Source organism: Ascaphus truei, chromosome 2 (genome assembly GCF_040206685.1).
Source record: "Ascaphus truei isolate aAscTru1 chromosome 2, aAscTru1.hap1, whole genome shotgun sequence".
NCBI classification, from domain to species: domain Eukaryota; kingdom Metazoa; phylum Chordata; class Amphibia; order Anura; family Ascaphidae; genus Ascaphus; species Ascaphus truei.
Genome location: NC_134484.1, coordinates 302333937 through 302357994, shown reverse-complemented (window position 1 = coordinate 302357994; position 24058 = coordinate 302333937). Strand labels below are relative to the sequence as shown.

Genomic DNA, 24058 nt, shown 5'->3' with positions numbered 1-24058 from the left:
TCACGGCTGCTTATTGGCCTGCGTGAAGCAAGAGCTATAAATCTGCCATTTTGAAAGCGAGCGGTGCCACTTAGTGAGGAGCGCGAAAGGGGACTGGAGAGCGGGTAGCAGAGGCGCGCGATGGCTGGTGGAGGGAGAGAGATTTCCAGCACTATGCCTGCCCCTGCTCTCCATGAGGGGTTGGTAAATCAGGTGTGCTCTTTTGCGCACAGGTGGCTCACCAAGTGTTGTTGGAAGAAACATTTCAGAGGAGATAGGATAGATATCACTTGGGACTATACTTTAAAAAAAATAAAAATTCTCCCTCCTCATACAGTATGTTAGGGGGACGAATTATAGCCTAAAGGAGTTTGGTGCACCCAGCACTTAGTTGCTAAAGACAATAGCGATAGGACTTTACAACGGTAAAAATAGAAATATTTATTTTTTATTGTGACTACAAAACAGGATTGCTGCTTAAATCCAGATTGATTAAGCAAATGTCGCTGCTATAATTTTGTTTTACTTGGAGTTTGACAAAAGTAGCACATACACATTGATGATGCTTACTAAAAACGTGCTTCCTGTAGAATGAATTTAGATCAAGTTAGCCACCACTGGGAAACTAGAATTTCATTAAAGCTAGATTACATTCATGAAGCATTTCATAAGTCCCTCTAGACATGAACTTTCATACCAATGAAATGGTAATTTAAGCAATATATAAAATCAGAAGAAAGTCCCTGGGGTAATGGGATATTGTAAAGTGGTTGCTTTCTATTCTTTTTAAAAGATAAACTTTGTACTAGAATTCATTTTTGAAAGCAGTTGTGTGGAATAAAAAAAAAAACAAGCCAAGACAAGTCAGTCAGCTTTTAAAAAAAAAAAAAATAATCAGCATGGAGGAATTTTATAACTCAAAGTGCTGCCTTCATGAGCTTGTTTGTATGGCAATCATCAGAATCAGGTGTGTCTCATATTTCACTTGTTCATCAGGCAGCTGGGTCAATCCTGTTTGAGAAGTGGGGATTGTCTAGTGATATTTCTGGGAAATAGTGAAACTATCCTTCCTTTTAACATAATATCAAAATACATGCATGTATAAAAAGTTACAATACCTGGCAACCGATAAAGATACACACATACTATGGGAGATACAAATGGTGCCAAAAAAAAAAAAAAGATATAGAAGTTTCCACAGGAGACTATATTTAAAGATATTTAGCTCCAATTTTTTATTGCAGTTTGGAAAGTGTCAGTAGGACAATTTAGGGAACAGTTAAGTCACTTGTATATTCAACTGGTTATGTATCAAACTCTCAGTACAATGTTTTTCCTGATTCTACCTTCACATGTCACTTCTGTATACCGCTCTGCCTAACTCTTCAACTGAGAATTTAAAATTACTACATTCTTAGAGTTATTGAAACAGCCATATGAAAAAAGTGTTCACTTATAGATACTGTCAAGAAGACTGACACAGTCTACTCAAGCCTTAGGCCTGGGACCCGGTGCGCCCGGCGGCGCGGGCGGCCACACGCGAGTTCCCCACCAGCAGGGGAATCCTGCGGAGCCGGTCCCGGTCTCCCCTGGCTGCACAGCTTACTACACGCTGTGATGCGTCAGCCGCTAGGGGATACAAGAGAATGGTAATCCCTAGCGTTGACGCGTCACGTGGTGTGGCTGTGAGCCAATGAGGAGGGGAGGCTTCGGGAGGAGGAGAGGCTTCGGGGAGCGGGGAGGAGTGTGGAGTGAAAGCAGCGTGAGTGCCTGTCTGTCTGTGTGTGTGTGTGTGTGTGTCTGAGTGCCTGTGTATGTGTGTGTCTGAGTCCGTGAGTGCCTGCCTCTGTGTGTGTATGTGTATGAGTGCCTGCCTGCGTGCGCGTGAGAGAGTGCCTGCGTGTGTGTATGTTGCTTACCATCAGCAGCTCCAGCCCGAGCCCGTGGAGGGAGGGAGGGGGGGGGAGAGTAGCGGGTCCCTCCGCTCAAGCCACGCCTCCCCGTCAAGCCTCCCACTCCCGCCCACCTCCCGCTCCCTACAGACCGCATATCGCGGTCTGTGTATGTCAGCGCCCCGCCTGTCTGCAGTGCGGGCGCGCTGACGGAGGGAGCGGGGCCTTAGCCTTAGGCTGCGGGCATGGTCAGCGCCCGCGCTCACACTTGGCCGTGAGCCCCTGCAGCAGCAATGAGAGCGGCTTTAGCAGGGGCTTGCGCACGCTTCCGCAGGCGTGCGGAAGCTTAGCCGACAAGAACATTTTTGTTTCAGCACTCACTGGAGCGGTTCGCCCAATGAGGGCGAACCAGCTCCGTGACGTCACTGCCCACCCCCAGACGGGGCGCGAACTAAGGCCAGGGAAAGCACCCGCTGTCCCTCAGCGCGCCTCCGCACGGTTGAAGTCACTATGGACTCATCCTTACCATACAAACATTATCTAGTGTAAAGATATTGAATGGCAAATTGTACCATAGTTGCACTTATTTACACTAACTCTACTGAATGTCACACTGACATGTCATTTCAACTCAAAACAAATGCTAAGGAAGCTGCTGAATTATTTTAAGAATGCCAAACTGCTCTATGCAAAACAATTCTCATAATCCTGCTTAAACATCACCTGAAAGCAAGCCCTTAGGCGCGTGCAAAAGCCATTAAAATATACAGACAGGGTGGGTACCCATTAAAGCTTAGTCTCATCATGTGATTCCCATAACTTTAGAAGGTACAATGACCAAATTAAAGAAATGTAACTGTTTAGGGCTAAAACAAAGATGTTAAAGAAATGATGACTTCAAACAATGAGAATACACTTGACCCCTCTTAAGTTATGATGTTTGATTGAGTCTCCCTTCCTATTTTTTCAGACAACCTAAATTAGTGTGACATGACAGGTAGTGTAAAAAAAAATACACATTTCTGAAAAGTGAATTTTCCAAAAAGTGATAAACACAGAAATATGTGTTAAAGGAAACCATATAACTGACGTCAGCAGTAAGGTACGCATCTTTTGTTATTTAGGATGGGTTATTACTAACTAACCATTACTGTACTTTGTCAGCTCATTTAAAGTGGCCAAAACATTGTTATATATTTTTCTTTATTTAAAATTCTACAATAGCTACTCTCAAAAATACATAATGTATTATATTAAATTTAATGATGCAGTCAAATAATTTGCTGCACATGTAAAATGTTGTGAGTTCATTTTAAATAAAGGTTTTATACACACCTATTCTATTTGGAATATAGTGTCCCCCACAAAGAGAATGCAAATTAATGACATGGATATACAAGGAGTACACCTGTATCTTTTTATATTTAAAATTAAGGTCACAGCAATTATTGTTCTATGAACTGAAAATACATATTTCTATGCCAAATTGCATGCATAATGGGTGTGTGCTTTTTTAGAGTGAGCAGTCAATATTTACTCACTTTTTTTATACAGATTAGTAATGAAAGTCTGTAGCTGACACCTGGAAAACAATGTATTTGCATTGCCCACTAAGGCAATCAAGAAACCAAAGTAAACACAGGAGAAATAATAGGTAAAGTTCAGACACTTCTCAGCTAGCAGCTTTAAAACGACATGAATCCTGAATGTGGCTAAAACATTAAAGTAGACTCAAAATAAGATACATATTTGATATTTCAAATTTAGTTATAAGTGGTCATAAAGAAATGTCATCCATTGCAGGCAAGTGAATTCAAAATACAAAATTGTGTCAACACACATTTCTACTTCTCTGTTTGTTTGACTTCCAAAACATTTAATTGGTGATGAAAGGTTTGACCAGTATTTTAACCCAAAATAACAATCATATGGCATGCAGGCTTACAATATATAGAGATTATACAATAACTATATATAAAATGTGGGTCAAACAACTTGTTCATGTTTTGATAACTGCAAAATGTAAACATACCACAGTTGCATGGGTTACATTAATGTTATTCATGTTTTGCCCATGCTATGAGATATCTAAGAGTATTGATTATTGATAAGAACAGCGGGGCGCAAGATTAATTAGGGGGGGGCACAGGCGGCGGGGTGGCAGACGCTGTGCGTGGGCGGGCGGCTGAACAAGCTCTGTGCTCCTGATTCTCTGCTTGTTGCGGGGGCGGGGGCTTGCTGTGGGGGTGGGGCCTTGTTGCAGGGGTGGGGCCTTCTCTGCACACACAGACAGTCCCTCCTTCTCCTGCCTGTTTCCCCGCAGTACACGGGGACTGGAGCATGCTGAGTACTAACAGGTGAAAGCGTGTGACGTGATTGATTATGTGTGCTGTGTGGGTGTTGTGAATGAGTGTGTGTTGTGTCTGTGTTGGTTGTGATTGAGTGTGTGTGTTGTGATTGAGTATGTGTTCTGTGTGTTGTGATTGTATGCAGCGGTGCACAAAATGGTGGGGGCGCAGGCTGGCAAAAAATCTGTGCGCGGGCAGGGCAGCCGAAGATGAAGCTGTGCGCGGGCGGGCGGGCAGCCGAACAGGATAGTGCAGGTGGCGACCACGTGATGGTGTGTGTGCACGCACAGGGATTTCAGAGGTACGGGGGAGGAGTACGCCCCAGCGCTGTGATGTCAAACGCCCCTCCTTACGGTGTCTGTCCTGCGATAGCGCTGTGTTCCTGCTCTCCTCTGCTGGCAACCTGCTTCGCTGCGATCCTCTGCAAGTGAAAGGGTAGGATGCCACTATATCAATCATACTAAGAATGTACAATTATATTTAAAAAAAAAAAAAAAAGTGAACACAACATTGAAAATGGAAAAAAAAAAAAAAATTATACATAACTGTAGGTAGGAGTGAGGATGACATTGGGGACAGCAAGTCAAAGAGAAGGGAAAATAGAAAGGCAAATGGAAGGAAAAAAGGGAGGGGAAGGAAAAAAAAGAGAAAAATAAATAAATAAAAAGGAGGGGGGGGGGAGAAGAAGGAAGGGAGGTAGCAAAGACGTGGATGAATGCCCCCCCAAAAGGGATTGCCTTTGTGCACGTACCCTCTCCCAAGCTTGGTGCGACAAACAAAATTGACTTTGAAGCGCGCTCGGCAGCAGTCAATGCACACACACACAGCCCGATCCATGCCCGCCCGCTCATGCTTGCGAAATTATGCAGGACACCCTGTGCTCATGTTTGGAGAGTTGGTGACGTCACCGCTCTCAGCGGCAGCAGCCTAATTTTGCAAGCGCGAGCTGTTGAAATATGTATTTAGACATATTTGTATTTACATTGTATACAGTTTAATAAAGATTTTTTTCATGTGATTTTGATCACAATCAGGCTGAGGGGGCCCCGAGAAATTTCATGTGTGAAAAGGGGGGCTTCGCATAAAAAGTTTGCTCACCCCTGGATAAAAAGATACTATACATGTTAATTGTGCATCCTGTCACCCCACTCAATGAATCTGACACAAAGAAGGGGCAGTCTTGATATTTTCCCAATCCATGTGTCACATTTACTTTTTTCCATTGCAGTGGATTTCTGTGACTGTCAGGCTAATGTGATAACTAAAATGGCATAGTGTAGCATATAATGCAAAAACGTATCATAGTAACTAACTTTTCCACAAAAAAAAAAAAAAAAAAAAAAAAAAGCAAACCTAGTGTAGCCCCGGTCCCTGCGGCTCCCAGAGACCCCCCTCCTTTGTGGCAGCGCGGTCGCGGGTGCCGCCGGAGCCAACAACGGACCCGCCGGCTGCTTCCAAAAGGTGGGGGGCGGAGCAGGGAGCGTTCTGAGCCTCGGGAGGCTCTGCGGCACACCCGGCTAGCGGGGGCCGCCATTGTAAATGCTCACGCATGCGCAGTTAGTCTCTGCAGCCGGCGGCCCAAGGGGAGCTTTGCGCATGCGCAGACGAGGTGCGCGCGAGGCGGCCAATGGGAGAATAGCTCCCAAGAAGACTACAGCCCCCAGGATGCACAGGGGCTAGGTCAAGTGGCATCAGGGAGCCAATTGGGTGGCTGAACCCCCTACTCAGAGAATTGGATACTTTTCGCGCGCTGGGGACCACGCTAGTCAGTCAGTACCAAGAAGAGCTAGGGGAAGGAGGCGAGTGCAGGGGTCTGTGACCCACTGCATTAGGCCAGCAGCCCCCTAGGCCCCAGTTAGGTCCTGAGCCCCTCACAGCTTGTGGTGCTACAGGGACAGGCCCTAGGTTAGGGACGCTGTCACATTAGTATCAATTGTAGTTAGGGATCCAGCGGACGCTGCGCTCCCCGAGAAGAGACTTGGGCTCAAGCCTATGCCCAAAGAGACAGAGACTATCTCCTGGGTGGGATCGCCCCTGGCGGACCCTCGTGCAAGGAAGGACCGGATCACAGACGGGATCACCACGCGGCAGATCCTTTTCGAAGTTGCTTGCAGGCCCGAGTGCAGGAGCACTCGGCAGGTACCTTTATAAGTGCACCAACGAATCACCTAACTATATACCTATACTCTCACATAGTGGCAGCGCTGACCACGGGACAAAAGGGTTAACTGTGGACACGGTGTGGGGGTACACGGTGGTGGGTGTAAGGTACACTCCTAGTGGAGTGACACTTTGGACTGCATTATATGTTGTGGAGTTATCCTCTAGGGGAAGTATTATTATAAAGTACATAGTGGTTACAGTAAAGTGTGTGATTATTCTGCATTTACAGTAAAGTGGTTATATACATCTCCGTGTATGTGCTTATTGTATATGTGGGTCCTGTGTAGGCAACCTTCTACATTCCTAGAACCCTACATAGGTGGAGGCGCTGAAAACCAGAACTTTCCAGAGATTCACCCCAGGCTCTCACTAGCGGAGGCTCAGGCCTCCTGTGAGCCTGACAGGTATAACGCACCACACCTGGTAACATTAGGTTCCCCGCACACACACAATATATGCGATTGGGTGGGGGAATACCCGTTACGCTTGTATAAACACCGTATATAAAAAGGTATTTTTTTTTATATATTTAGAAATGGGGAGTCTTGAGAAACCAACATAAACAGGTCAAGCAAAAAGTATCTCTGCCCAAACAAGCCACCCTCAGAAGTTCCCTTGCCGTAAATTAACATTCAATCTGTCAATGGGTTAAAGTGCAATGTGCCAAAGAGCTACAAATCCTGCTTGTATGAGACTTGAATTTCCAAGCTGCAATACTGCGTTTCCAAACAATACTTATCTTTTTATTACCAAAGGTTGTAAAGAAACAAAAATCCTACAGTAAATGGATTACACCTTCTTATTTTTCTACTGTATACTTGTGCTGCCTATCTATACCTCCAGAATGTGAACAACAGTTAGCCAAAAACACATCCAAGCCTTCCCCCTTAGGACCGTTCTATAGTGCGGCGCGCGCGGCATTTATAGTTGGCTGACGTTAGTCAGCCTTTCTATAATGGCGCTCGCACGGCAAGAAGAGTGGAACCGGCCAACAGGGGGAAAGAAAAAAAAAAAGAAAGAAATCGCGCCGCTGAAAATGTGTGTGTGTGTGTGTGTGTTCAACGTTATTAAAAAAAATTATTACAGGTTTTAGTTATTTGAAAACACACACACACACACACACACACACACACACACACACACACACACACACACACACAAAACGTGTGCGGCACGTGCACACGCTTTCGCACAGGCACGGCCGCACACAAAATAGCAGCCCATACTTTGCAAACCTAGCATTCCCTACAGAACTTCCCTAATTCTAAAAGGTTATAAGGATCTTCTTTCTTTCCATAAAGGTCGACTCGCAGCAGGGTTTCGTCAACACACCTGTCCATTAGATTATCAGTGCAATTCAATCTATCACCTGAGGCTCAATGCAATTCATTACTTCAATCCTTTTATCACATGATTGTTTACCCCGGGGACCCCATGTTGGAGCCAGAGCTTGGATTAGAATGGGAAAGGCATGCTCCCACAAGGAAGGATAATGCTAATTATGTATCAACACAAGAGAAGGACAAAAACCTGGAGAACATAAAGATTCCTTGAAGCAGAAAATAAAAAAAAACCTTGTATATAGTTTTATACTAGGATAGTGCTCCTGAAAATGTATCAGCACATATAAAGTGGGTATTTAACATATTTCAAGTAAATTGCTATCACAGCGAGAATTTCAAGAGAAATTATCTAATTATAAGTATCTTTACCCAGTCTAAATAAAATTGCCAAAGTGTTCCCACAAAGGGATGTAACAGTAGGGAACATGACATGCATGTACTATATATTGTGTTCTTGCCCTATATTAAAAACAAGTTGAGATCAGATCACTTTTCTGTAAAATGCAAAATACCAGATTATATATTGTTTCTTCTACAGTTTATATTTTAGGGACAGATTGCAAAACAGGAAGGGCAAGGCTCATGCCAAAAAAAGAAGTGGAAAAGAACTTCCCATGTTTAGGACTGTGCAAAAGATCAAAAAAATTATTATTTTTTAAAGTGTGTGGGGCCATATAATAATTTTGTTTTCTAGTCTACTAAATACAGTACCAGTGGAGCATAGTTACTGAGATGCATTAAACGATAAGCACACCAGTGATATATATATATATATATATATATATATATATATATATATATATATATATAAATAAAATGGACTATTCTGAGATTGAAAACAAAAACTGCACTGATGTTGTGACTAAGCTATGACACCAGAAAATGATAGATGAGACTTGTTCTGTGCAAAAGTGGTATGTTCATTTGGACTTCTGCAACAGTTCATGCAATACGAAAACAAGTTTGCAATGCTAGTTAATAAAAAAGGTTAAAGAAAAGTCACAGTACCCTTTATTACTTAATTTCTAAATCTACTTTTTTTTTTTAAACTAAAATTTAATAACAAAGGGGGAGATTCCCTAATGCAAGCAACGAACGCACGGTATTGCTCAGCAATCCAGCGTTAGGGCTGCTATATAGTGTGTGTGTGTGTGTGTGTGTGTTATGTGTATAAGTATGTGTCTGCACATTGTTAATTTTAAAAAGAAGTGTTTTTTTTTTAAATAATAAAATTACTTACACACACAAACACACAGTACCTGCTCACAGCTCAGCACACACACAAAAAGCGTGCGGCACGTGCACGGGCATTCGCACAGGCTCTGCCGCGCACACTATAGAACAGCCCTTAAACTGCCATTCAAGTCCATGGGAGTTAACACCGGATTAGGGCAGAATTTTGTGAATCCAATGCATATTTTTTGCTTATACACAATACCTACAAAAATAGGGGCAACGTTCTGAACTATAGTGGACATTTGCATAGTCAACTGCTTTTCCAACCACAAATAATTGGCTTGCTAGCCTTTTGAGCTCTAAAGGTCTTACTCCCATTAACGCTAGTTTCCATGATTAGATATAGGACATGTTAATGACAAACGTGCACATTACCACTGTTTTTAATGGTGCTGCATTACATCTTCACGTAAATATTGCGATAGCCCCAACATCTGCTACATCTACACATTTTCTAAGAAATATAACATCACTTTTAGTCTCTTTTGTAACCATCTCAAACTCAGGGTCTTGTTGTAAGGATATTATGCGGATAACAATTGTACTTTCAGTGGAACACAACAAATAACGTAATTTCTCCTTGAGAATTCGAAAGACTGAAAATTGCGGTGTTGTCGTCTCATTAAACTGAACCCACACAATATCAAAGAATTTAAATTTTCATGCATGTTTCTCATGAAATATATATTTTATCCCCAATGTGGATAGTGCCTTCTTATAAAAATCAATAGAAAGTGTATGTCAGTTACTGTATAACTAGCAAATTGATCTAACAAGAAACAGCTGACTCTATAGCTTTAATCTGTCACATTTTTATAGAATAGCAGCATTACAGTTAATGTCTCTTCCTACATCACATTCTAAATCTGTAAAGTTTGAAAAACTTGCAAAAGGAAATAGTCATCATAGTTTTTCACCAATCTGATAAAACATTGTTCCTCTTTTTTACTTACTGATTGAAATCATGTGATGTGGAAAAATACAGTGCATCTGATTGGGAAATTACTCATTATTTAGAATGAAACTAGACAATCCACAACACATTGAACCCTTCTGTTGGTTCCCTGGCAGCAAAAGGGTTCAATGTAACTGATGCAGTGGCTTTGCGCAATGAAAATAAATATTTTATATACAGCGTTATCGTTCTGAGAGGCACCAAATACAACTTTTTCTCATTGTTCTTTTTATTGATTTTCTAACATTGCTGGTAAACATGCCAGATTTCAAACACATCTTTACAATTTTCCATGTTTAAATTATACATAAGTATATAATATATATATATTATATACACACACACACACACACACACACACACGTAAAAAGGTATAAATCTAACCAATACTTTCAGTTCTTTTTTGCTATGAGAAAATTAATTTATTTTAGGACAGTGATAAAATACAGACAAACAATGGGACACATTCTGCAGCACCTTAAAAAAATGATTTCTGAAGTGATTACAATAAATAAGTATCAAACTTGATTTTTTAACACCTTCAACCTTCTAACTAATCTCAACATTATAAAATTAATTGATCTAGAAATGCTATTATAAATCCACTGGCAATATTTTGTCCACTTTTTAAAAAGGCCCCAGATTGTCTAATGAAAGAAAGCAAAACAATAATGCCAGTCTCAAGAAAAACAAAGTTGACCTGTCATTGTTCAGAAACAGGGCTGTTATGTCACTGACTGGATTAATGTCTGCAAGGGAAAAAGGGTGAGAAAGGTCTGCTTTGATCTCCAAATAAAAAGAGGAATAACCTTCAGTTTTAAAACACAAAGCCCCAAGAATAGAGAGAACAAAAATCACAGGTCTTTGTTTTATCTTGCAGGATATATAAACGCCCACCCAATCTATCACACTACAGAAAGGTGGACTTTAATCGTTTTAAATCGCAACAGTCTGAACTATGATTTATGTTACTCTTCATCCGGCGTCTAGCCAACAAATCTGTATGCAGGGACACTTGGAATTGTGGATATATGCGATTTTTCCGATATATTGCAAAAAGGAATGATTGCAAAATATTTAAACAGTATGCAGGTTTTGCTTATATCGATTGAACCACCCAGTCAATAAAAATGAAAATACTGCTGCACTTTACCTTGATCCAGCAGATGGAAATAAGACCTGCTCTATCCAATGTAGCACGTTAGTGATCAAGTCACCGGGGGAGGAGTTGAAAGACCTAGTTCAGAAATTCAAGAAATCCAGAAAAATCAAAGTCTATTAAAAATAAATTATTGCCTCCTAGGCACATTGGTGGCAAAAAATAATGCAACAATAGAAAAGATCACTTGTTGTTCAGACCTTCCCCCTGCAAGCGAAGTTTCCAAAGCTGTAACAGGAGAGTCAGCACAACTAACTTGAGTTTCTTTCCCTTCCCTCCCTTTCCTATTATGTGCTGGCGCTTCCAGGAAGATGCCACCTCCCCCTGCAGTGGCGCAGAGCCAGAGATTACTCTCCTCCCACCTCGTGTCTACACAGGATTGTGGAGGAAAACATTGTTCTCACTTCCAGACTGAGGCAGTTATCCTTTCCTCTGAACCACTTTCTATATCATTTATTTTTCCTTAAACAACCACAGCGCTTGAATACTGAAGTCGGAATACAGAATTTGAAATGAATTGATTGAAGTGATGTATCCCTTTGTCTTTTAAAGAAAAACACACATTTATTTTTCTTATGAGCACCAATTAAAACGGGGTCTGCTGGTGCACGACAATAGCGGTGACACTTCCTAGTTCAAGAGAAATGATAAATCGTGCTCCTTATGAATATTTAATAGCTACAGGATCAGTCAAGCACGTGCGTATTTAGAATGTATATTTTGGTTTCCTCTACAGGTGAATTAAACATGTTTGGGGACCATGCAGTGGAAGACATGAAAATGCAATCTTTGCTCACTGGCATGGAGGTTTCTGCAACAGTTTAAAGCTGCCAATACCCTTTTCGCAAAAATCCTTTGAAATCAGAGGTCTGAAAGATGAAAGATTTCAATAATGTAAAATAATAATTTCATCAATAGATCTCTGTTTATATTTAGCTCACAGCTTAGACTTAAAATGGATTTCTTCAAAAACAACGTTTTGAAATTAGGTTAAACAATTTAGCATCATGTCTGGCTATTTTATTTATTTTAATGTTGATTATGCACCAGTATCATATTCTATTTTGAAAAAAAAAAAAAGTTCTATTGATTTCTCTAAGCTGTTCTTCTGTAAATAGAGTACACTATTTCTTTCAAAAGCAATGAGATGTCTCTAAATCCGTTACAGTTTATCGCCAAACCCCAAAGTCTGTTTTTTCTCCTCCCAAAAAGACTTACATCTTCCACACATTGGGTAAAGTCAACACAAGCAAAAGAGAGAAAAATATCAGATAGCTTTATAATATTGTCTTATCAATGAAGACCACTTGTGTGAGGTGTCGAAAATGTGATTGAAAAACATATTGAAAAAGGAATTGATCAATGGAACTCATAAATGCGAATGAATGAATATTTATCATTACTATATTTAAATTATGTTTCATTGTTTTAAAACCACAGTATACATTATTTACACCATACAATAATCATGTTTTAATCCGATGTGCAAATGTAGTCTATTTAAAGAGGCCACCAAAAAGCAGTTTAGTATATTAAAATAAACAAAACTGTAACAAATCAACTGGGCTGTCAGGCACTAAAGGGATGTTGTTAGTGCCTTAAATTGTTGCCAGAATCTTTTTGTTTCCTCCCTGGCAGCTTATGATTGACTATGCCCCTACAACATTGTATCACTGTTAAAAGCTTTGTGAGACAACACTGCTTTGTAAGTAATTGTAAACGAAATCAGAGGAAACACTTAGAAGATAGTGTGAAATAAAAGAAAGAGAAGAAAAACAGCCTAGTATTTAACTTTTTTGTTATTGGGCATATGCTTTTTCTCACTGTGATCATTGACAATCATTTACTAAACTGTAGTTGACTTCCCAGGAGGGATTTTGTTTTTCACTGCAGGCATGTACTGAAATATATTAGCTCACAATGTCAAACCCCTAGCACAATGTTAAAGTATAATCAAACTTTTTTTTTTTTTACAAATTACTTTTACTTCCTTTTTTATTTGGATCATATACTTTATTTTGCAGTCATACTTTGGAGAAATATGTTAAATCTTTACTGAGCCAGGTAGAAGAAGCCTCTATTACAGTTGTTTTCAACCTTTTTTTGGCTAGGTTACCCCAGATTTCAATTGTGAAATTCTGGGGAACCTCAACCCTCGCTCCCGTCTCTTGCCGCCCCCCGCCCCGCTCCGTCTTTCCTTATTCTCTCCCTTACACTTGCACACACACCCCTCTCACTTGCACACACACTCTCTCTCTCCCACTTACACACACACCCCTGCTGAGAGCGCACACGGCACTCTTACCCGATTCTTCCTCTCCCTCATGTTAGGCTTGGTGCCCACTGGCTACTGCAGCGCTCGCTATGTTGGGCGCTGCGGGGACAAGAGCCGCCTCTCGCTATGTTGGCCGCTGCGTGGGGGGGCCACCGCGCTGCACGTTTTTCAAACTCACATTAAAATTGTGATTAGACCTAGCGACGGAGCGCTAGGCCACGACCCAAGGCGATTTAGCCAATGAGGGCGAACCTGCCAGGTGATGTCATGGCCGTGCCCCAGTCACTCCCCCCCCCCTGTCTTGCCCCCTGCAGCTCTCTTCAGACCGGGGAACTCAGCTGCATGCGCCCCCAGTCTCGCAGGCGCGCATGCAGTGCAGGCAGCGAAGCCTCAGCCGGGAGTTGATGCGAGTTCCGGTGCTGACCGTAGCAGGCAGGGAGAGGAAGAATAGCAGTGACCGGCACAGCTGCTGCTGAACTCGGGAGCCACCGGGTCACTGTTATGTGGGGTGCTGCAGACAGCTGGGAGAGTAGTTAGTCCCAGCTGCCCCTGAATATCCCCTTTCATTTGCAGAACCCCTGAGGGGTGCTCACGTAACCCCGGTTGAAAATCAATGCCCTAGTAACTACATCCTGGCATATCTGTAATGTGTGCCCATTGTGATTTTCACAGGAAAACTTTCAGTGCAAATTAAACTGTTAAACACATATTTAATTTTGAAACTATCTTTATGTAACATGGCTGGTCCTGTTGCTTTCCTGCCTCCTGTCACACAAGCCCTGATAGGTATTGCAGGCTGTGACAGAATGATCTGGGGCTATCCTCTGATTGACATGAGAGGAGGTGACATGGCATGTGTGTAGCCAATGGTGGTACAGACACTATGCCCTCCCTTTCTTGATAGGGGGAAGTGCTAAAAGTTAGTGGGGCAGTCCAGTCTGGAGTTTGAGACCGGAGGAAGGGCTGTGAGTCTCTCCCATCAGGGATGAGTCTGCCCACTCTAGCCCCAAAGGGGCTGGGGAACATCTGCTGCCACAAAAGCTGCAAGTCTGACAATTAGGCCTCAATATGACCTGAGGTCCATGCACCATCCTGATGCCTGGAAACCTCTGATCAGCATCTGCACCGCTGTAATGCCATCTATGCAGTGACTGCACAAAAAAACCCTTGTTTTATATATTCCTGCTTGAGCTGCAGTAATTGGGCTGGGGTATGAGAGACTGAAGCTGGAGGTGCTAACGCCGAACCCAGAAGACACCAAAAGCCTGTCCTGATCTCCAACCCATCGCAGATTAACTCAGCTCTCCTGACCCTCACAGGTATGCGCACCACAAACACTTGTAGCTGAAGCAGTATCTCCTAGAGGGTTGGGGTATATGTTCTACATTTAAAATGCTAAACAATGTATTTACATGATTGAGTGCTTTAACTTTATTACTACTCAAAATGGGACTACTCTTTTAAAACAGAACTCCCCTAACTCATTCCAGTTTAAGACAACGTGCCACAGTCACTCCTCTGCAATCAATATGCCACTGCTGATCAGCAGCCAAAATCAGCTCACCGCCAGCCATCTCACCACGAAGATAACCCATATACTTACCTTTTACCCCAAAAGCCCCATAACATTGAGTCCCTACCCTAACCCCTTATTCTAAAATCTATACCCTTAATTTAAAACCACTAGCTATAACCCCTAGCCTTAACCCTTACCTTAAAAAGCTATACCTTAACCCTTACCCTAAACCCCATAATTGGAGCCTTTACCCTAAAATCCCTAACCTTAACTCTTTACCCTAACCCCTAAAGTTAATCCATGAATAACTTATCTTAGTGGCAAGACAGATGGCGGCAAGTTGGCTGTAGCAATTTTTCCCATTCCGAACTAACCCTGCTTATTTTGTGCGGTATTAGAACTACACAGGACCCCCACAAGCTCATATTGAACCCCCAAAATAACCACAATATATATATGCATATAAGTGTCAAAGAGGAGTGCTACTGAGCATGACAATATATATTTAAAACCAGAGACAGAAAATGAAACACAGACAGAGCTCAGTGCTACATCCAAAGACACTAATACACGGTACAGTGCCTAAATAAATATATATAGATATATATATATATAGATATATATATATATATATCTATATATATATAGATATCTTTTGAATAAAATGGTCTTTTAGTTTAACTCTGGCCAAAGTGTTGTAAGCCCTTGAGCCCCTCCAAGACAGACCACGTCTCAAGGGTTCTAACACTAAAATAGATTCTTAATAACCTGTACCGGAATACTAATGTACCTTTACATCTTGGGGTTCTGGGAAATACAGTTTGAGTACTAAACTCATTATAGCCGTATTGACTGTTAGAGGCGGCGAAACTAAGATCTTACAGTCCTACACACGCACATAACGGTGCACCCGTTCGCTTCTGATTTGGGGGCTCTGGGTATACAGTCGGAGTTTCTAAAACTCCCTTTGGTCGTTTTGGCAACTAGAGGCGGCCGATTTAAGGACCACACAATCCTACGCCACACATGGACATCTACATATACACGTGTATATACGCATGTATATATGTGTATATACATGGGTATATGCATAGATATATATGTATTAGGATCCTCCATCCGCAGTTTTGGTCCATCACATCATGGCCCTTAATCATTGTATCACATGTGCATGTTGCACACAATCATACAGCTGAATCCATGGCATACCATTTCTGTTGACACTATCACATGGGTGTACTTACACCTATGAGGTTCATTGTTATGATATACTAACTGGACCACATTTAAGGAATATCCCCTTGTTTAATAGGGCATTAAGAGCATCACATCTGCCAAACTAATAATGGGCGGGTCTCTATATGCCCGCGTCATGCTTCCTCGCCGATAATGATTGGCTGTTTAGAAAGACGCACCCCAGCCAACCTAGATAAAACACAGAGTAAATGACGCTCAAGCAGTGCCTGCATTACCTTGAGAAAGCGCCAGGCGGCGCGAAACGTACGTCGGTTTCGTTTTTAGATGTCACCACTATGACGTCATCAGGTGGCGCGGGGTCGGAGTGGTACCTGAGAGATGGAAAGAGCAGGTTGTATGCCTTCTCCCCAGCAGGATCGCAAGTTGGCGATCGAGCCTAAAATAGGCTATTATTAAGATTGGGGTGTATGTTGCATATCCTGGATGACGCAGCTAGCTGCCTATATCCGCTGAAATCGGTCTGTTTTCACGGTCCCATATTATACTAAGGGACATAATTGTACACTGTGTGTACTCTATATGCATGCTGCAGCAGACTGTATTTTGACCAGGTGGGATACGTTGTTAAGCTGTACCTGTGTGCGATCGAGCCAATTGTGAGCCCTCACCTAAATAGGGTTGTTCACTATATACATTCGTTGACGCAGCAGGTTGCTTTTACCCGGTTGAATCGATCGTCTGTGTCAGCCACTGAGTGCACTTAGTGTTATACTCATATTCATACACACGTGTTACAGAGCACTGGTTGATGCGGTGTGAAGCAGGTCGAGTATTTTTCTGTGCAGTATATGTATTAAGCTGCCATACACAACCCACTTAGGGAATAGATAAAGCAGTATATCGATCAGACCGATCCATTGGTGCTAGAAAAATACCTGTGTGATACTAGTATATAGGGGGAGCATAAAGGGAAATAGAACAGAAAACAAAGAACAATCTAAGTGCAGACAGTTTTTAAAAGGGTGTATAAATTTGTGTTGTCTTGGCTCCTATGTGTTGCCTACTTACAAGATGTAAGTCAAAAACAAGCGGTTTTGACACACAATGGTCTCTGCTAGGAGGATTTCTTAACCAGGTAGTGGGATCTCCAACTCTCAGCTCAGCAGTAGTGTATATGTAAAAGAAATAATACCATAGTGCAGACCAGTAACAATAAAAAACTCGACTTTATAGGGTAAAAATAAACACTTGCAATAAAAACAAGTGGTTAAGGCATGTATCACACTGATAGTGATTGAGGAGAGAAAATGGTTAGCTCCAGGCTCACCCGCCTCCTCCGGTGTGACTGCGTGTGGACCACCGCTCTCTGTGGCCTTTCACCTCCGCTGGTGACCGCTGTCTCGCCGGTCTAGTCCCCTCGTAGATACCCTCTTGTGTGGGCTATTCGGCTCCCTTTGCTGGGTGTATACAGGTGCTGCAGAGGACTTGGACTTCAGCTCTCTCACCGGTCGATGGTCTACGCGTTTCGCCAGGTGTGTGGCTTCCTCAGGAGTGTCCACACTCCTGAGGAAGCCACACACCTGGCGAAACGCGTAGAGTGGTAGCCGCCCTGAGAGGAGAGAGGAGAGAGAGGAGAGATCTGGGAGCTGACACTCACACAGCCGCGACCGGAAGTGACGCATCGGGACTAAGCGGAAGTGACGCATCGGAGCAAGCAAGGCGGGACCATCGACCGGTGAGAGAGCTGGAGTCCAAGTCCTCTGCAGCACCTGTATACACCCAGCAAAGGGAGCCGAATAGCCCACACAAGAGGGTATCTACGAGGGGACTAGACCGGCGAGACAGCGGTCACCAGCGGAGGTGAAAGGCCACAGAGAGCGGTGGTCCACACGCAGTCACACCGGAGGAGGCGGGTGAGCCTGGAGCTAACCATTTTCTCTCCTCAATCACTATCAGTGTGATACATGCCTTAACCACTTGTTTTTATTGTAAGTGTTTATTTTTACCCTATAAAGTCGAGTTTTTTATTGTTACTGGTCTGCACTATGGTATTATTTCTTTTACATATACACTACTGCTGAGCTGAGAGTTGGAGATCCCACTACCTGGTTAAGAAATCCTCCTAGCAGAGACCATTGTGTGTCAAAACCGCTTGTTTTTGACTTACATCTTGTAAGTAGGCAACACATAGGAGCCAAGACAACACAAATTTATACACCCTTTTAAAAACTGTCTGCACTTAGATTGTTCTTTGTTTTCTGTTCTATTTCCCTTTATGCTCCCCCTGGATTGCAGTTGGAGAGTGAAGATTTGTGGGACTAGTGAAACCAGTCCCCACCAGCCGGGTTTTGAGCAGGGGGTTTGAACTCATTTATATTGTTTTACACGTTATTGAATCACGTCACAAAGTTGTATAATCATTTGATTTTATTATTGACTCACTGTATAACACAAGTGCACACTAATAGAGCTAGCGCCGTTTCCTTCACCTTCACTCCGCACATGATACTAGTATATATACACACAGGAGGCACCATATACGCTATCCTCTGTCCCCACCTACCCCCTGATCATTTTTAACCATTAGTTGTTAAGTGTCTTTGCATAGATGTTAATAAAATGTTTTATATGTATTATTAAATGGTGTATGGGCTCCACCCAAGGATTCAATTATTCCTAACCATTTATTTGAGATAAGCGAGTGCAAATAGGTTCTTGCTGGGTTACTCTCTTTGTACCCCATCCCCCTCTATACATATAACCTGTACATTACCAGGAAGAATGATTTATAATAAATCTGTCAAAATTTGTTGCATAGTTCTAAGTCTGATTGAAGCTCTTATTAACCTGTATAATACCAGGAAAAGCACTCTGTATTAGATTTGTCGCAATCAAACTGGATGCAAGTGTCAGGAAGCAGGGCTCACACAACACCTCCTTACCTGCCTCGGGGGTTGTTGCTGCTGCCCCTCGCTCCCCGCTGGCGTGTCCTCGGCGTGGTGCCCGGCGATCCCACCCGGCGCTGGCTCGGGCAGCCGCCATCTTGCCGGGGCGCACGCAGGAGGACCTTACACAGCGCGCACCTCCGGCAGTAATTTATTCACCCCTCTGGGCTTCTGGCCATGCCCCCTGTCTACAGCTGCAGCCCCGCTCCTGCCTTCACGCTTCACAGCTGAACACAGGCAAGAATTACAGCCTGCACCAATCGCAAGGCGCTCCACGGCACCCCCCCCCCCCGCTCTGCCTCCTTCCCTGATTGGTTCTCCCACATATATTACCCCTGTTCTCCCTGGGAATCATTATTCTGCATAGCTTCTGCTAGTTGGGCTGGTGTTCGTTTGTGCTCTTGTTCTTTTGTGTACTTCAGGTTTGACCCGGCTTGGCCTTCTACTCTCCCTCTGGACCCTGGCTTACTCCTCAATTCGCAGTCTCTCTCCACCCCCGATCTCGGTTTGCTCCTCTACCTCCCGGACCTCTGGCATCCTCGACCCCCGGTTACGGCAATCACCACGATACTTCTATCTCCGGACATGGCAAGTACCTTTGGTTCCCTTACTAAAGACTCCTGGCCTGGCAACGAATCTACCACACTCCGGACACGCTCCTCTGTTGCGGGTGCGTGGTATTATACTTTCCACCTCAGTCTAGGGACGGGTCTGGTCTGCGGGCAGCACTACCGTGACATTATGGAGAGTCCAACCGACGCAGACCAGATCGAGACTGATGAACCTACCTTAGACCAAATTCTCTCGGCCCTGGTGGTACAGAACCAAACCATGTCTACCCAAATCTCTGACTTAGCTCAACGGCTAACCAACCTTTCTCTCCAGGGTGCATCACCTAGCGCTTCCTCCCCGTCTCAGCCCAGATCTCTTGGCGCAGCCGCCCCAGAGACCAAGATACCCGCGCCGAAACCCTACACTGGTGATCCGCAGGCCTGCCGCGGCTTCCTAAACCAGTGTGAGGTCCAATTCGAGATGGCGCCTCTTCAGTTCACCACGGGACATAAGAAAGTGGCGTATGTGTACTCCCTCCTGATTTGTGGCGCTCTGGCGTGGGCTCCGATTTGGGAATTACAGCCAGAGATAACCCAAGACTACGCTCTCTTTCGACAGGAGTTTGAGCAGGTGTTTGGCACTCCCGCACGCCGGGATATGGCCTCATCTTCCCTTCTTCTTTTGTCACAGGGGCACCGTTCCGTGGCCAGATATGCAGAATTCCGGACCCTAGGAGCGGAGACCTGTTGGAACTAGGAGGCACTCATTGCCGTCTTCTGGCAGGGGTTATTGGTTACAGTAAAGGACGAACTCGCCACTCTCCCCAGGCCAGGAGCGTTGGAGGAATTGATTGCTCAGGCTATTCGGAGGGATCAGCGCCTCCAGGAGCGATGCTCCGAATGACAATGCCCTCATTTTGTGCCTTTGGTCACCCCCTTTCCTAGGTTTCTTCCGGCTCCAGGACCTCTGTCGTCCCGGTTCCCAGCCCTGGAACCCCCCGGAACCCATGCAACTGGGGGCACAACAGACCCGTCCACCGATAGAACAACTTCGTAAGGACTGTGGGTTGTGCTTCTATTGTGGATCTCCTGAACACCTTATTCGGAATTGTCCCCTGCATCCGGGAAACGACTCCACCCAGTGAGTATGAAGGGGCTCTCCCTGGGTGCCATTTCTCCTTGACCCCTTTCCAAAGACGAGCTCCCCAAGAAGCTTTTGATTCCGGTCACTCCTTCGGGTCCCTCATTCCGCGCCTCTGCCGCCTCTGTTGTTGATTCCGGGGCAGGAGGGAACTTTGTGGATCAGGAATTCACAAAGATTAACAATATCCCACTCACCAGGAAGAGAGTACCCATCGGATTAGAAGGGATCGACGTTCGACCCTTGAACCCGGCCTTCATTTCCCTCGAGACGATTCCTCTCACCTTATCTTCCACCGATGGCCGCACTGAAACCCTTACATTGGATGTTATTCACTCCCCCGGGACCCAGGTCACCCTTGGCCTACTCTGGCTCCAGCAGCACAATCCCCGCTTTGACTGGAGGTCGCGCACTCCTATACAATGGGAAACAAGACCGAAGGAGTTACTCATCTCTAGCACCATTCCTCCCATGCAACACGCGGGGATTACGGTTCCGTCTACTCCCAAGATCGACCTACCAGAGGCCTACTCCGACTTCCTGGACGTCTTTTGCAAGACTAGAGCTGAGGTATTGCCCCCCCCACAGGTTTACGACTGCCCTATCGACCTGATTCCTGGCGCTACACTTCCTAGATCCAAGTCCTATCCTCTCTCCGTACCAGAGACCAAGGCCATGGACGAATACATCCGTGAAAACCTCGAGAAGGGCTTCATATGCCATTCATCCTCCCCCGCCGGTGCCGATTTTTTTTTCCGTTAAAAAGAAAGACAATTCGCTTCGACCTTGCATCGACTATCGGGGCCTCAAATGGATAACTGTCAAAAACCGGTACCCCCTCCCCCTCATATCTGAACTGTTTGATAGACTCCAGGGGGCTAAGTTCTTCACGAAACTGGACCTCCGTGGGGCGTACAACCTTATTGGTATTCTGGAGGGTGTCGAATGGAAGACCACCTTCAATAAACGAAGCGGTCACTATGAATACCTGGTGATGCCTTTCGGGCTCTGTAACGCCCCAGTGGTCTTTCAGGACTTCATAAACAAAAATTTTCGAGATGTACTCAATTCCTTTGTTATCGTGAATGTAGACGATATTCTCATCTTTTCCAACAATCTCCAGGATCATGTTCAACACACCAGGCTCGTCCTTTCCCGCCTCCGTTTCAACCACTTGTACGCCAAAATGGAGAAATGCCTCTTTCATCAGTCCTCTATGCCCTTCCTTGGGTACATCATCTCGGACAAGGGTTTCTCTATGGACCCCGAGAAACTTAAAGCCATTCTCAATTGGCCGCAACCCAATTCCCTCAAAGCCATCCAACGTTTTTTTAGGTTTTTCGAATTATTATCGAGGTTTATTCGGAATTTTTCCACCATAATTGAGCCCATCACCGCTCTCACGAAGAAAGGGGTCGACCCCTCAGCTTGGTCTCCTGAGGCAGCCTCAGCCTTCGAAACTTTAAAACGTACATTTGTTTCTGCCCCCATTCTTCGACATCCTGACACGAGTCTGCCCTTTATCCTGGAGGTTGATGCGTCGGATTGCGGAGCAGGTGTCATGCTCCCACAAAGATCTTCCCTGCAAGACCAATTGCACCCCAGCGTTTTTTTCTCAAATTTTTTTCTTCTGCGGAGAGGAACTACGATGTGGGCAATAGAGAACTGCTGGCTATTAAGATGGCTCTTCTAGAGTGGAGGCACCTTCTGGAGGGGTCTAGAGAGCCAATTTCTATTCTTGCTGACCAGAAGAACCTTCTATATATCGAGACTGCATGTCGCCTGGGCTCTCGCCAGGCTCGCTGGGCGCTCTTCTCCACATTTAAGTACACTTTATCATACATCCCGGGCACCAAGAACGTGAAGGTGGATGCCTTATCCAGACAGTTCTCCCCGGAGGAGAGACCCGAAGAAGTTCCCGAGACTATTCTACCCAAGGGACTCATAATTTCTGTGGCCTCGTTCAACATACTGGACAAGATCCTTAGGGCTCAAAGGAACATTCCGGGTGGTCTAGAGGTACCAGAAGGGAGGCTTTATGCTGCCCGTGAATTTCTTCCCAAGATCTTAGAATGGGGTCATTCTTCCCACTCTGCAGGACATCCTGGCTTCCGGAGAACCCTGGACCTTATCCAACGTACCTTTTGGTGGCTTAATATGGCTAGAACCATCCAGGAATTCACCAGCGCCAGCCCCACTTGCGCTCAAAGCAAAGCCCTCCGACAGAAACCCTCTGGCTTACTTACTGCACCGACACACTTTATTCGAGCAAATACCCGGTATGTACCTGGCAGATACCTGGAATGCGCCGCTCCTCACCTCTGACAAGCCCCGTTGCATTTGCCTTCCCAGCCTGGGTTCATGCCTGGCTGATGGGCGGCTGATCTGTTAAATGATAATGATTAGGATTTAATAGGCTGCAATGCTTCGCGTGTCTACCAGATGGCATAAATTCATGAATTGTAATGCAGTATATATATATGTACTGTGCAGTATTGCAGCCAACGGGAATAAAATGCTTCAATCCCTGCCGGAAAATAACTCAATGCACTCGGGCAGAAAACAGTCACAAACCTCAATACACCCGGGTATACCTGAATTCGTGGGACTAGCCGAGCTCGAATAAAGTGTGTCGCCAGTGTATGACTTTACCTATTCCGGAACGCCCCTGGTCCCATATCTCTATGGACTTTATTGTTGAATTACCCAGATCTAAGGGGATGAACACCATTTTAGTAGTAATAGATCGCTTTTCTAAGCGTGCACACTTTATTCCCCTCAAGGGCCTGCCCACCTCTCCCGCCCTCACGGACATTTTTTCCAAGGAGATTTTTCGGATTCATGGGATTCCCACTTCTATAGTTTCAGACAGGGGCTCCCAATTCGTGTCCAGCTTCTGGCGAGCCTTCACCAAAAGACTCAGAATTTCACTATTTTTTTCCTCAGGATATCATCCTCAAACAAATGGACAAACGGAGACAGTCAACCAGACGTTAGATCAATATCTGCGTTGTTTTGTGTCCGAGACCCAAGATAACTGATCAGAACTGCTGCCTTGGGCAGAATTCGCTATTAATTCCATGAAGAATGAATCTACCCACGAGTCCCCATTTTTTATAAATTACGGATTTCTTCCTGCTCGTCTTCCCATCTCCAATACACCCTCAGGAGTGCCGGCTGCCGACGAACGGATCTCCTTACTTCAGGACTCTTGGACTAAGGTTCAGTCATCTCTTCAGGAGGCTGCAGTAAAATTCAAACTCCAGGCTGATCGACGTCGCCATGCTTCTCCCAGATACAAGCCAGGGGATAAGGTCTGGCTTTCGGCAAAAAATATTCGACTAAAAACTCCTACCCC

The 24058-nt window shown here is 44.3% G+C and overlaps 1 protein-coding gene across 1 annotated transcript in view; it reads right to left on the bottom strand.

Moving 5' to 3' along the window:
- The window catches only part of TNS3 (tensin 3), a 458389-nt gene extending 438844 nt beyond the window's left edge, over positions 1-19545 (bottom strand). Inside the window, exons 1-3 of the mRNA XM_075588602.1 lie at positions 19478-19545; positions 16339-16434; positions 11070-11100 (exon numbers count right to left, since the gene is read on the bottom strand). Coding sequence (XP_075444717.1) covers positions 11070-11100; positions 16339-16434; positions 19478-19545 — 195 coding nt within the window. The remainder of the gene's footprint in view (positions 1-11069; positions 11101-16338; positions 16435-19477) is intronic.
- Between the last annotated feature and the right edge of the window lie 4513 nt (positions 19546-24058).